The sequence below is a fragment of the Hemibagrus wyckioides genome, linkage group LG01 (genome assembly GCF_019097595.1).
Source record: "Hemibagrus wyckioides isolate EC202008001 linkage group LG01, SWU_Hwy_1.0, whole genome shotgun sequence".
Classification (NCBI taxonomy): domain Eukaryota; kingdom Metazoa; phylum Chordata; class Actinopteri; order Siluriformes; family Bagridae; genus Hemibagrus; species Hemibagrus wyckioides.
The window spans coordinates 20,890,104-20,900,837 of NC_080710.1; the positions used below are offsets into that span (position 1 = coordinate 20,890,104).

The 10,734-nt window shown below is 38.7% G+C and overlaps 1 protein-coding gene across 1 annotated transcript; it reads left to right on the plus strand.

Moving 5' to 3' along the window:
* The first annotated feature begins 564 nt into the window (after nt 1–564).
* Nucleotides 565–10,585, plus strand: ebag9 (estrogen receptor binding site associated antigen 9). Its single transcript, XM_058395795.1, has 7 exons — nt 565–855; nt 1,286–1,382; nt 4,502–4,580; nt 5,632–5,790; nt 5,915–6,022; nt 6,558–6,649; nt 7,107–10,585. The coding sequence occupies exons 2-7, from the start codon at nt 1,300–1,302 to the stop codon at nt 7,222–7,224; spliced, it is 639 nt and encodes a 212-aa protein (XP_058251778.1). The 5' UTR covers nt 565–855; nt 1,286–1,299; the 3' UTR covers nt 7,225–10,585.
* Nucleotides 10,586–10,734: the final 149 nt, after the last annotated feature.

Consider the following 10,734-nt stretch of genomic DNA (forward strand, 5'->3'; position numbering starts at 1 on the left):
GATCAAGATGCATAAACTGTATGCGAATTAGTCTTTGACATCATCTAGCTACTTCTAGTATAATTTTGAGCATGCTTTAGCTACGTTCCTCTGAAAAGAGTTTGCAACACAGAGAGCAGCTCAGCTAGGCTTTACGCACTGGTGAGTTAAGTGATCCTGCTTTCTCAAATCGAATACCCAGCACTTGTGATGTGTGCTGGAAAACTACATCAAGCATAGGACAGTTTGCTCAGAAAGTCTCTAGATGTGCTGCTGGGCTGTCTTTATTTTTTAGATAAAGTCACTCAACTTGAGCACCACTGTAACTGCACTAGGAATGTCCTCCTGTGATGTCAGAACAGGAGACCATATAATGGAATTGATGAAAATGCAGCATCATCAAATGATATTATCAGAATAATTACTAAACCGCAGTGGCTCGGACACTCATCACTGGTGCATACAGCTGACCTGAGGGTGTCGTCCATGTTCTTCAAATTCTGTGTCCGCCGGAAGTTGAACTGGCTTTTCTTTTGAAATATCCGTTTACAGAAGACTACATGGAAATGTGTGTGCGCGCGCGCGCGTCTGTGTGTGTGTGCGCGCGTGCCAGTCCGAGAGAGAAGCCACACCATAATGAAGTCTTTAGTGTTCGGTGCCAAACGGACACAGTGGCCTGTTGAGCAAACCGCCCTGTTTGACAGCTAGGATTCAAAATGATTCATGTTTCTTTTGTTAATTGAAGATAATTTCAGTTTACATTAAATTTGCATATGTTAGTTATTTAGTCTGTCGGGACGCTGTGGCTCATATTCAGCACCTTGCTAGCTTAGCTAATGCTATGCATCCACTGAGAGGTACCCGGATATCTGCCTGGTGAGTAATGCACGCTAGCTAAGCTACCTGTGTGACAAGGGCCTGGAGGTGCTCTGATTATAGCGAATAGATTAGCAAATACAACATAAAGACAAGCTGTTAAATGAATGTGCAGTTTAGCCACACGTTTAGTGACGCTTCAGTGCAAGATTAGCATATAGCTGGACGGCTCGGCTACCTTGCTAACTCTGCTAGGCTGCTATCTTTTCATAACCTGCTCTTGTAGGCGGACATCCCCATTTAGCGGACATTATTATTATTATTACTATTATTATTATTATTAGATTGATTTTGCATGGAAATATCAAAATATATCTGGACATTAGCTAGCTAAAAAGAGCAGTTTTGCTGTTACAAGGTCGCACAGGAGTTAGCTGTAATGTGGCATGATTGAATTTGCTGACTTGTTTCTATTCTGTGCGTGTTTCAGACACTGCTATCACTATGGCCGTGACTCAGTTTCGTCTGTTTAAGATCTGCACATGCATAGCATCCATCCTGTCATTCTTTAAAAGGCTCATATGCAGGTGAGTCCCTGGACTAGCATTTTGTAATGCTGTTGTTCCTTACGAGTGTGAAAGAAAATTCTGCATGTTTGTGCTGTCATGTGACTCAGGCAGAGCCTTAACAAACAGAGTGATCTGCTTCCTGTTTACGTTTTTAATAAGCACAAATGCAGTTATAGACTGTTCGTATATTAGTTTGGGAATGACAAACACAGTCATGAATGCTCCCAGTCCTGTTATGGAAATTGTACTGCTAATACCTCAATATACACTATATTGCCAGACGTTTTGGGACACCCCCCCAATTCATTTAATTCAGGTGTTGTTTTTCAGCGGTTGGGAGCAGTTTAGGGATGACCCCTTCCTGTTCCAACATGACTGTACACCAGTGCACAAAGCAAGGTCCATAAAGACATGGATGAGTGAGTTTGGTGTAGAGGAACTTGATTGATCTGCACAGAGTCCAGACTTCAACCTGAAAGAACACCTTTGGGATGAATTGGAGCGGAGACTGCGAGCCAGACCTTCTCGTCCAACATCAGTGTCTGACCTCACAAATGCGCTTCTAGAGGAATGGTCAAATATTCCCATAAACACACTGCTAAACCTTGTCTAATTCATCTTAAAGGTGTTCTATCGGGTTGAGGTCCAGACTCTGTGCAGTTCCTCGACATCAAACTTGCTCATCCATGTCTTTATGGACCTTGCTTTGTGCACTGGTGTACAGTCATGTTGGAACAGGAAGGGGTCATCCCCAAAGTGTTCCCACAAAGTTGGGAGCATGAAATTGTCCAAAATGTCTTGGTATGCTGAAGCATTAAGAGTTCCTTTCACTGGAACTAAGGGGCCAAGCCCAACCCCTGAAAAACAACACCTGAATTCAATGATTTGGAGGGGTGTCCCAAAACCTTTGGCGATATAAATGTAAGTATATATAATATAACTATTTCTACTACTGTTGCACTGACCTGAACACACAACTGCTGAGAATCACACACTCTATTCCTTAAATCTAACACACACAATTCCGTGAAGAAAAAAATTCCAAAAAGAAAAAATATCCTAAATTCCAGCAAGATCTTTTGTCATATTGCTGTAAAGTTTAAATATACTCTTTCAGTCCCTTCAGGATTTTGTGATTTTTCAGAGATAGCGCAAAATCAAGCGAATTCCTCAATATTAGAAAAGGCTGCTGTTAACTTTTCTGCAGATTTGGGCCAGGATGCGTTGTGTGACATCATTACAACACACATTCAGCCGAAGCCCTCTTTGAGCATGAGTACAGTTATCATAGAAAGTAATTACAAACGTGACTTCATTAGAAATGCTTGTATTTTAATCAATTCATGTAGTTTCCTGCAAAAAAAGCACAAAAACTCTGCAAGTTGCATCTTAAATTAGAAATAAAGCTGGAGCAATTTCAAACATTTTTGGCTGTGATCTTGGAGTGACCAAATATGGTCAGTAGGTTGTGGACAACTTTCTTTTACACCAATATATGGGCTTTCTCCATATTGCTGCAAAATAGGAAGCACACAGAATTACTTTGTGTGCTAAAATTGAAGGATTTCTTTTAACTGAAATTAAGGCATCCAAACCTGTTCCAACATGACACTGTCTCTGTGCACAAAGCAAGGGCCAGTTCTAAAAACATGGTTCAGGATGAAGTGGGAAGCTAACTGCACCCCAGGACTCCCTTCAGTGCCTGACCTCACTTATGGCTGAATGATGACAAAACCCCACAAACACACTCCACAATCTTAAGGAAAGCCTTTGTGAATGAGTGGAGGTTATTAGACCTGGAAAGGGGGACTAAATCTAATGGGATGTTCAACAAGATATGGACGTGATGGTCAGGGCTCAGCAAGAAGTCTGACGCCATGCTTATTGTACTTATACTCATAAAATATGCTACTATGTCAAAATCTGAACCCAGGCGATAGCTTGTGACGTGAGCTCAGTGCACACTGCCATGCTAAGAGTTGACATGCCATCTGGTTATATTTCACAGTTAATGATTGCAGTCAAACCAAAACAGACTGAAAACTGGGCTTAGTGAAAATATAAAGATCATTTTCATTCTAGTACACAAATAACCGGATAACACTTAACAATAGTAAGATAAAACTCAAGAAGAGGAGTTTCTAGCATAGCACACACAGCAATCTACAGCAGCAAATGCTGGCCTAGAGACAGTCATAGGTGAGAGGAAAATAATAGCTCTTACACCGTGTGTGGTATTTCTGGTGATCTGCCACCATCAGTCATTGACCACAAGAGAAACATATTTTATTTACAGCTATACTGAAGCTCTTTTCCAAAGTCAAACAAAATCTTGTCTCTTCCATTCTTCTGTGTCTCTCTGTCTGTCTGTCTCTCTCTCTCTCTCTCTCTTTTTCTCTGGGTGTAGAAACCACACAGATAGTGATTTTTAAAGATGATATGCAAATCAGAATGAAAACAGGAAACAGCTCAGTGATTTTGGCATCAGGAGGTGAAGGAAGGTGCTATCACATGATGGTTAATTTGTTTTTTTAACACACACACACAGGCATGAGGAAATCTTAAAATATTAAAAGGGGGACAAAACCAAGGGTACCAAAACCAGTGTTTACCAAACACTGGGTAAAGGCAGTTTTGTCTTTTAAGAATTAATACTGCCCACATGTGCAGAGTATAACAGGGCATGACCTTATAGGGTAGTAACCAGGTCAGTGTTGGCTTTATTGTCATGCACAGAGAGTTTTGTTAGCATTTATATACAGTGAAATTATTGTGCTACAGTTGCACACTCCTACAGTGTGAAGATTATAAATAAATTCATAATTAGTAAAAAAAAAAAAAAAATAGCAATCTGTAAACCATGGACCCAGACAAAAGAAGTGCAGGATTATAAACGCACATTACAAAAGTTAAAAATACTAATCTGTAAACATTGTGTTTAACATTGTATTGTGTTTACGTCATCAGACACTACTTTTACATTATAAGGTAATTGCTGTGAATTACATGTAGTCGAGGCAAAGGCTTTACAACTGACATCTGGTTAAAAGAAGCCAGACACCATATCCTTATAAGGAATGATTAACTCCTTTCTTGACTCTTGACTCTATTAATTTATTTATTCGCCTGTGTTTTAGAACTGGGAGATCACGCAAGCGAAGTGGTGATCAGATCACGCTCCCTACTACGGTTGATTTTTCCTCTGTACCCAAACAGGTTAGTGTATGCTTTGTTTGTTTTATTTTCTGCTTAATCAATGCAGCTTTTAAAGCTCCTTTTTTTCTAGTCCCTTAAATAAAGATTTATTAAAAACATATAACATTTAATAGAGTTGTCCATCTCCAGCAATACAATGTGAAAGAAAGCAGTAAAATGGAACACAAGAAAAGTAGTAAAAGGAAACTGTTTAATTTCATGGCCTTCATGGTTGTATGATTTAGAAATCTGGCCCTCTGTGGGGTAAAGTGTTTATTACAGGCTAGAGGAGGAAGAACAGTTTGTACTATATATTGTGCCATATCAACCGAATGAAACCATATCAGAGCTGCAAGTGCTAAGTCAACACACTTTTCTCATACACATGGTTCAGGTTATGTGTATGTGAAATAAATACACAACCAGTTATGGCATTATATCTGTACTACTGTAAACAGAAATTCATTACTTATATATATATGATGCAGAGCTCTTCTGATTGGCTGAGTGGTTGTTTAGTTTGGCCTACTTTCATACCCAAAATTAGGGCATGAGGGTGATTTGTGTATCACAATTGGCCTAAGATGCGCTTCATGTAACAAGGGCAGTTTTGGTTTTTATTGTCATGCAGAAAGAGTTTTGTTAGCATCTATATACAGCAAGCTGTAAGCCATGAACCCAGACAAAAGAAGTGCAGAATACATTTGTAAACACACATTACAAAGGTAAAAATGCTAATCTGTAAACATTGTGTTTAACATTGTATTGTGTTTACGTCATCATGCACTAACCTTACATCATAAAGTAACTGCTGTGAAATACATGGTGTAGTCGAGGCAAAGGCTTTACAACTGACATCTGGTTAAAAGTACAAGTGCAAATCTTCCGCTAATTCCACGCTCACACAGTGCTATGAATTACGCTTACAGGATTATCAGAGCAACTCGCAGCAGCTGAGGAGCATCAGATTATCACCTGACTCAATAATCTTTATTTCACACTGTTGCATTGATTAAGTGGATTCACTTTAGTAGGCTTATTTAACTTTATGTAACATGCCATGCTTATATAGCCAGAGATTGAGGAGTGGAGTTCATGGGATGAAGAGGCCCCTACGAGTATAAAGATTGAGGGAGGTAATGGAGCTGTTCCATCCCAGCAGAACCAAGTGGAGAATGAAGAGCCAGATTATTTCAAAGACATGGCTCCTACTATCAGGAAAACACAAAAAGTTGGTTCATACCTTTGCTTTATTATCATTATTATTATTATTATTTTACCTTTGTCTCCAGAATAGTGACAATGGTTCATAGCTAACTTAATCATCGTTCTCTCTAATCTTTACTTCTTGCTAGATTGTCTTGAAGAAAAGGGAGCCAATGAATTTCTCTCTCCCTGATACCAGTACAGGATTCTCAAGCAGATTGGCAGCCACTCAGGATATGTCCTTTATCCAGCCTTCAGTGAGTGCTGCGTCTTTGTGCGGTTATTTTTCTCTTCCACATGGTCAAGGCACTTGCGCACACCCACACACGTTTCAAACATTATTTTCACTCAGGGATGCTGTAGTAGATATATACCTGTACATGTGCTAAAACTACAGATTTATGTATACATAAAACATAGGATGAATAAATTAAATGAAATTTTAATTTGAAATATTTGGTGTGGGAAAATATAAAGTGTTTTCAAAGTCAAGTACTCTGAATGTGTGCATTTTATACCACACAGAAATACACACTCATTGACTCATTTCTGAGTTACTCATTGAGCCAGCAATACAGACTCATTTTGATATAAGCTGATAATGTGTAATGATCTACTAATTCAGAGGTGTAAATGTATTACAGTAATTTATGCTGTGCACCTTACAAATATGCGGCTTCCATCCAACCTGCCTACACGTGGTGAATCGTAGATGTGTGAGGTGACTTGAGGCATGTGTATATAGCTTTCTGGTGCTTGATTTACTGAGAAACTTGTAAATGTGGCATACAGGCAGAGCTGGGAGACCTGGAAACCTGGCAGGAGGACACTAATGCCTGGGAAGATGAGTCTGATGCTTCGTGGGAGGCAGAAGAAGTGTTAAGGTATTGTTCTAGAATCAGAAACTTTATATTAGGAAAGTAAGGACGTGCTGTTAGACTAATGTTGTGAGGCTTTCAATAGGGATTTTTGTATAACAGGAAAAAATCGTTTGACAGAGATACAGGTTTTACTGCACAGAGAGAGAGACACAGCTTCACTTGAATCAACTGGAATATTGTTCACAATATATATTTAAATCATTTGTCCACTAGATGGCAGTAAGGTACAATCAGATTCAACAGATAAAGTGCACTATTATCTAGCTCATTAACTAGTTTATGTCGTTTCAGACACTTTTCTTCTTACTTCACTTCTTCTGTTTCTTTTGTACTTCTCAGTATTAAAGCGTACTTGACAGTGAAGCAAAATGAAGATTACGAGCTGGCTTGAACCTTATTCCAGTTAAATGGCTGTAATATTTCGGGTTTGATCTAACCATTCATCTATTTTGGATTTCAGACAGCAGAAGATGGCAGAGAGGGAGAAGCGTGCCATGGAACAGCAGAGGAAGAAGATGGAGAAAGAGGCACAGAGAATGTTGAAGAAGGAGCAAAAGATGGCAGTAAAGCTTTCCTAACATTTCTACGCAACACTGGACATTAAAAAAAAAAACCCCGCAAATGATCCTCCACCAGTATCTTTCATCAGTTTTTATTCCCAGTTCAACATGCCATTGTTTTCATGTCTTCAGCCATCTTTTTTTTCCCTAAAGTTTTACTGATTTTCCTGTGTTTTTCTTTTATTGTATAGAATCCAGTGTACCTTTTATTGAAATCATTTGTCCAATGCCATCAGCTGACAAAGCCAGTAGTACACATACAGAAGGAGCTGGGGCTTTAGTGTGTTTGTATTTATATAAAAAAAATTGACTGTAAAGAGAATGAGGATATTTTATGCCTCATTAAAAAATATTTTTTGCATTAATTAATGCAACCCCTTATGATTCCAGAAACCCAGTGATTAGCTCCATCAACCTTTTTTTCCATGATTTTCACAATGACTGCAGGAAGAGGCCTTACCAAGTGGCATGTACTTAAAAACAAACAAAAAAAAAAGTAGAATGGGGTCCGAAGTGCACCTTCCACCAGAACAAAGGTCACCTGAGAGTAAAATATATATATAAAAAAAAGCATCCCTGAAAAGAAGAAAGCATTATGTGCATGGTTTTTTGAAAATGGTGTGTATGTGGGATGGAATGAAGGACTGAAGCCAGTGTTTCATGTGATGTGGGTGGTAAACCGTTGGTCGTCATGGAAACATGGCAGTTTTTGAAAGCCTGGAGTGTCATCAAAGCACCTCATGTCTTATCTGTCTTAAATTTAACAGCAGTCATTGCAATAGCATATAAAGCACCAGATACTATTTAACCCATGCCATATGTAGCACATTTAGGTTTTTGGCAGCAGTTCTGTATGTTTGAAACCTGTACCTTTTTTCTGTTTGTCTTCTTTTTTTTTACCCACATGGATTATTTGATGCAGGGTAGACCAATGACATCTCGATTGATATTCAAAGCTTTACTAAGGTGATGGGGTGGATGTGGATATCATGTGCATGCAGTAATGATAAAGGGTCATTGTCATGAGTTTTTGGGTGCAGGTAATAATTTAAAATGATTATTTTATTAAAACAACGTTTCAGGGGATAAAGAATTCCAAATGTCCAAGACGAGTGCTTTTATTTATTTATTCTTTGCAGTTGGAACTGGTATAAACAACAGGAACTTATGACCACCAATTAACATCATGCACCAAATGCATGTGCATAACAAAACAAAGCTAGTGGCAGCCATTTTCAATTTGGAATCATGTCATTCGATTTATATTGGAAAAATTAAAATACAGACTCATTGTGCTATTTTGATGCAGATGGTTATACATAGCCCACTAATATTGTTTCAGTATTGTTCAGTGAGGATCAGCTCGAGTCTAATTGGTGATCTTAGGCTTTCGTTTCTTGTTGGTTACATTTGCGCAAAGCTCCAAGTACAAAACTAAAACAGCAAATTTTGGACACCAAATGTCTTGGCTGAGGTATGTTGGAAATTTATGTAAATGAGATTTTTCCCCCAAGCCATCCTTTTAAGTTGTGTCCCAGTAGACATGAAAGTTTCTCCGAAGATTTACAGCACAAGCATCATGATTACATTCTGGAGACAACGTTCAAAGGGCAGCTCTGCAGTACATTTGGGAAATCAGGCCTAGGCAATGAATGAGACATGAGCCTGTCATTTCACAACCATTGTTCCCATTTTGTGCACACATTCATTTTTTCCCTGTAATAAATGTTTGGATTTGTAAAAAAAAAAAAAAAAGAAAAAAAGATGTGATTACTGGATTTAACAAAGCCATACTGTTTTATAAGATGTATGTGCAGGTGTAGATATAGCACTGTCTCTGTGAATCAGATCTGCAAATGGAATTAGAAGCATGTTTCATTTGTTTTTTGCCGAGTCATTTGCTAATTAGACACTCAAACAGGCTATATGTTAATGTCATAAATCCTCACAGTGCACTAGGCTTTAATATCATGGCTGAACACCGTGTGAAGAGATGCCCTGTTAAATGATTTAACACTTGTGCATTTTCAGAGCTTATACAAGGTCGTGTTGTTCTGACTAGTGGAATATTCCAGCCCTGAGAAGGATGTCGTAATCTCCCATCTGTTTCTGCAGCGCCCCCAGCCCACAGCCTGACCCACTTTGATATTAAAGCAGTTTTTTTTTTCATTCTGGACGACAGGATGGTGCGTGTCAATTCATAAAATGATTTTTGTACCTCATTTGAATGGCAGGAAAGAGCATTATTGCAAGTAGAAGACCTTTATTTTATCAAGATCAATTTACCCTTTCAAAATGGAGGAGCTCTGTTAAGGATTATATGCAGCCCCTCAGACAATGTACTCATTTTATATATATATCATCTATAAATCTTTATTTGCACTTATATCCCTAAGCAAAGTTATAACATATCAGTTAATTTCAGTAAACACTTTATTCTTGTCAGGACAAACGAGTATGTGGAGTCTATCCTGGGAACAATGGACATGAGGTAAAAATACAACCTGGATGGGATGCTAGTCCATCAAGGGGCCTGTTCACGCCCACGCACATGAACACAATGGTGTTTCTTGGACTTCGGAGCAACCAGAAAACTGAGAAAAACACTGCACAGGAGCACCACACAAAAAGTAACTTGACCTCCGAATCAAACCATGGACCCTGGAGCTGCAGCACCACCATGCCACGTGTTTTCTACACATATTGTATCATTTTAAGATCAAAGCATGATTTGTTCCCAAATTTTACATGTGCATACATTTTGGGTCATGTTTTAAATGTGGCTTAAAACAATCTGCCTTCGGTTTTATGGACTAAGCAGACAAAAAAAAGCTGCATTCTTAGCTCAGGCTTTACTGCTGTTTTTGCCTTCTGCCTTTGGCTAAAGTCACAAAATTGGAGTGTTCCTTGCACTGTATCACTTCTGTCAGATTGTCACCTTTTTGGCTTAACCCTGACTGCAAGGGTAAATGGTTGACATCACAGCACTGATTGGACTGTCTGCAGATGAGTCATGAGCCAGAGCAGCTTTTATTTAAGCTTACTTTTTAATGCTCGCTGAATATGAGGTCCAGCTTACACAACAGTTGCACCCCATCTGGCAGCCTACGTCATGCCTTGTGTAAGATTGTCCAGATAACTGACTGAGCCAGTTGCCTGTTTGTGATATGGTAGGATTGCATCCAACATTTATGAAAAGATAATGCTCATGCTTTGTTATGCAAAATGTTTGCTTTATCACTGTGTGTGTGTAGGATTGAACATTAGCAGCTCTGCCCAAGGGAACATCTCTTTTACTTTAAAATGTAGTTTCTAAATGTAGCTGTCCAGCTTCTTTATATGTTGCCTATATAAACTTATTTTCATCAACAAGATACCATTAAGTTGCATTTCCTGCATATGGTTTAACTGGAATTAGCTCCAAGTCATTATCTCTGGAGCTTCTTTTTGTAACCTCTACTAATTTATCATCCCTTCAATCATACTTCATCCTGGTCATGGTTGCAGTGGATCCCAAGAATATTGAGA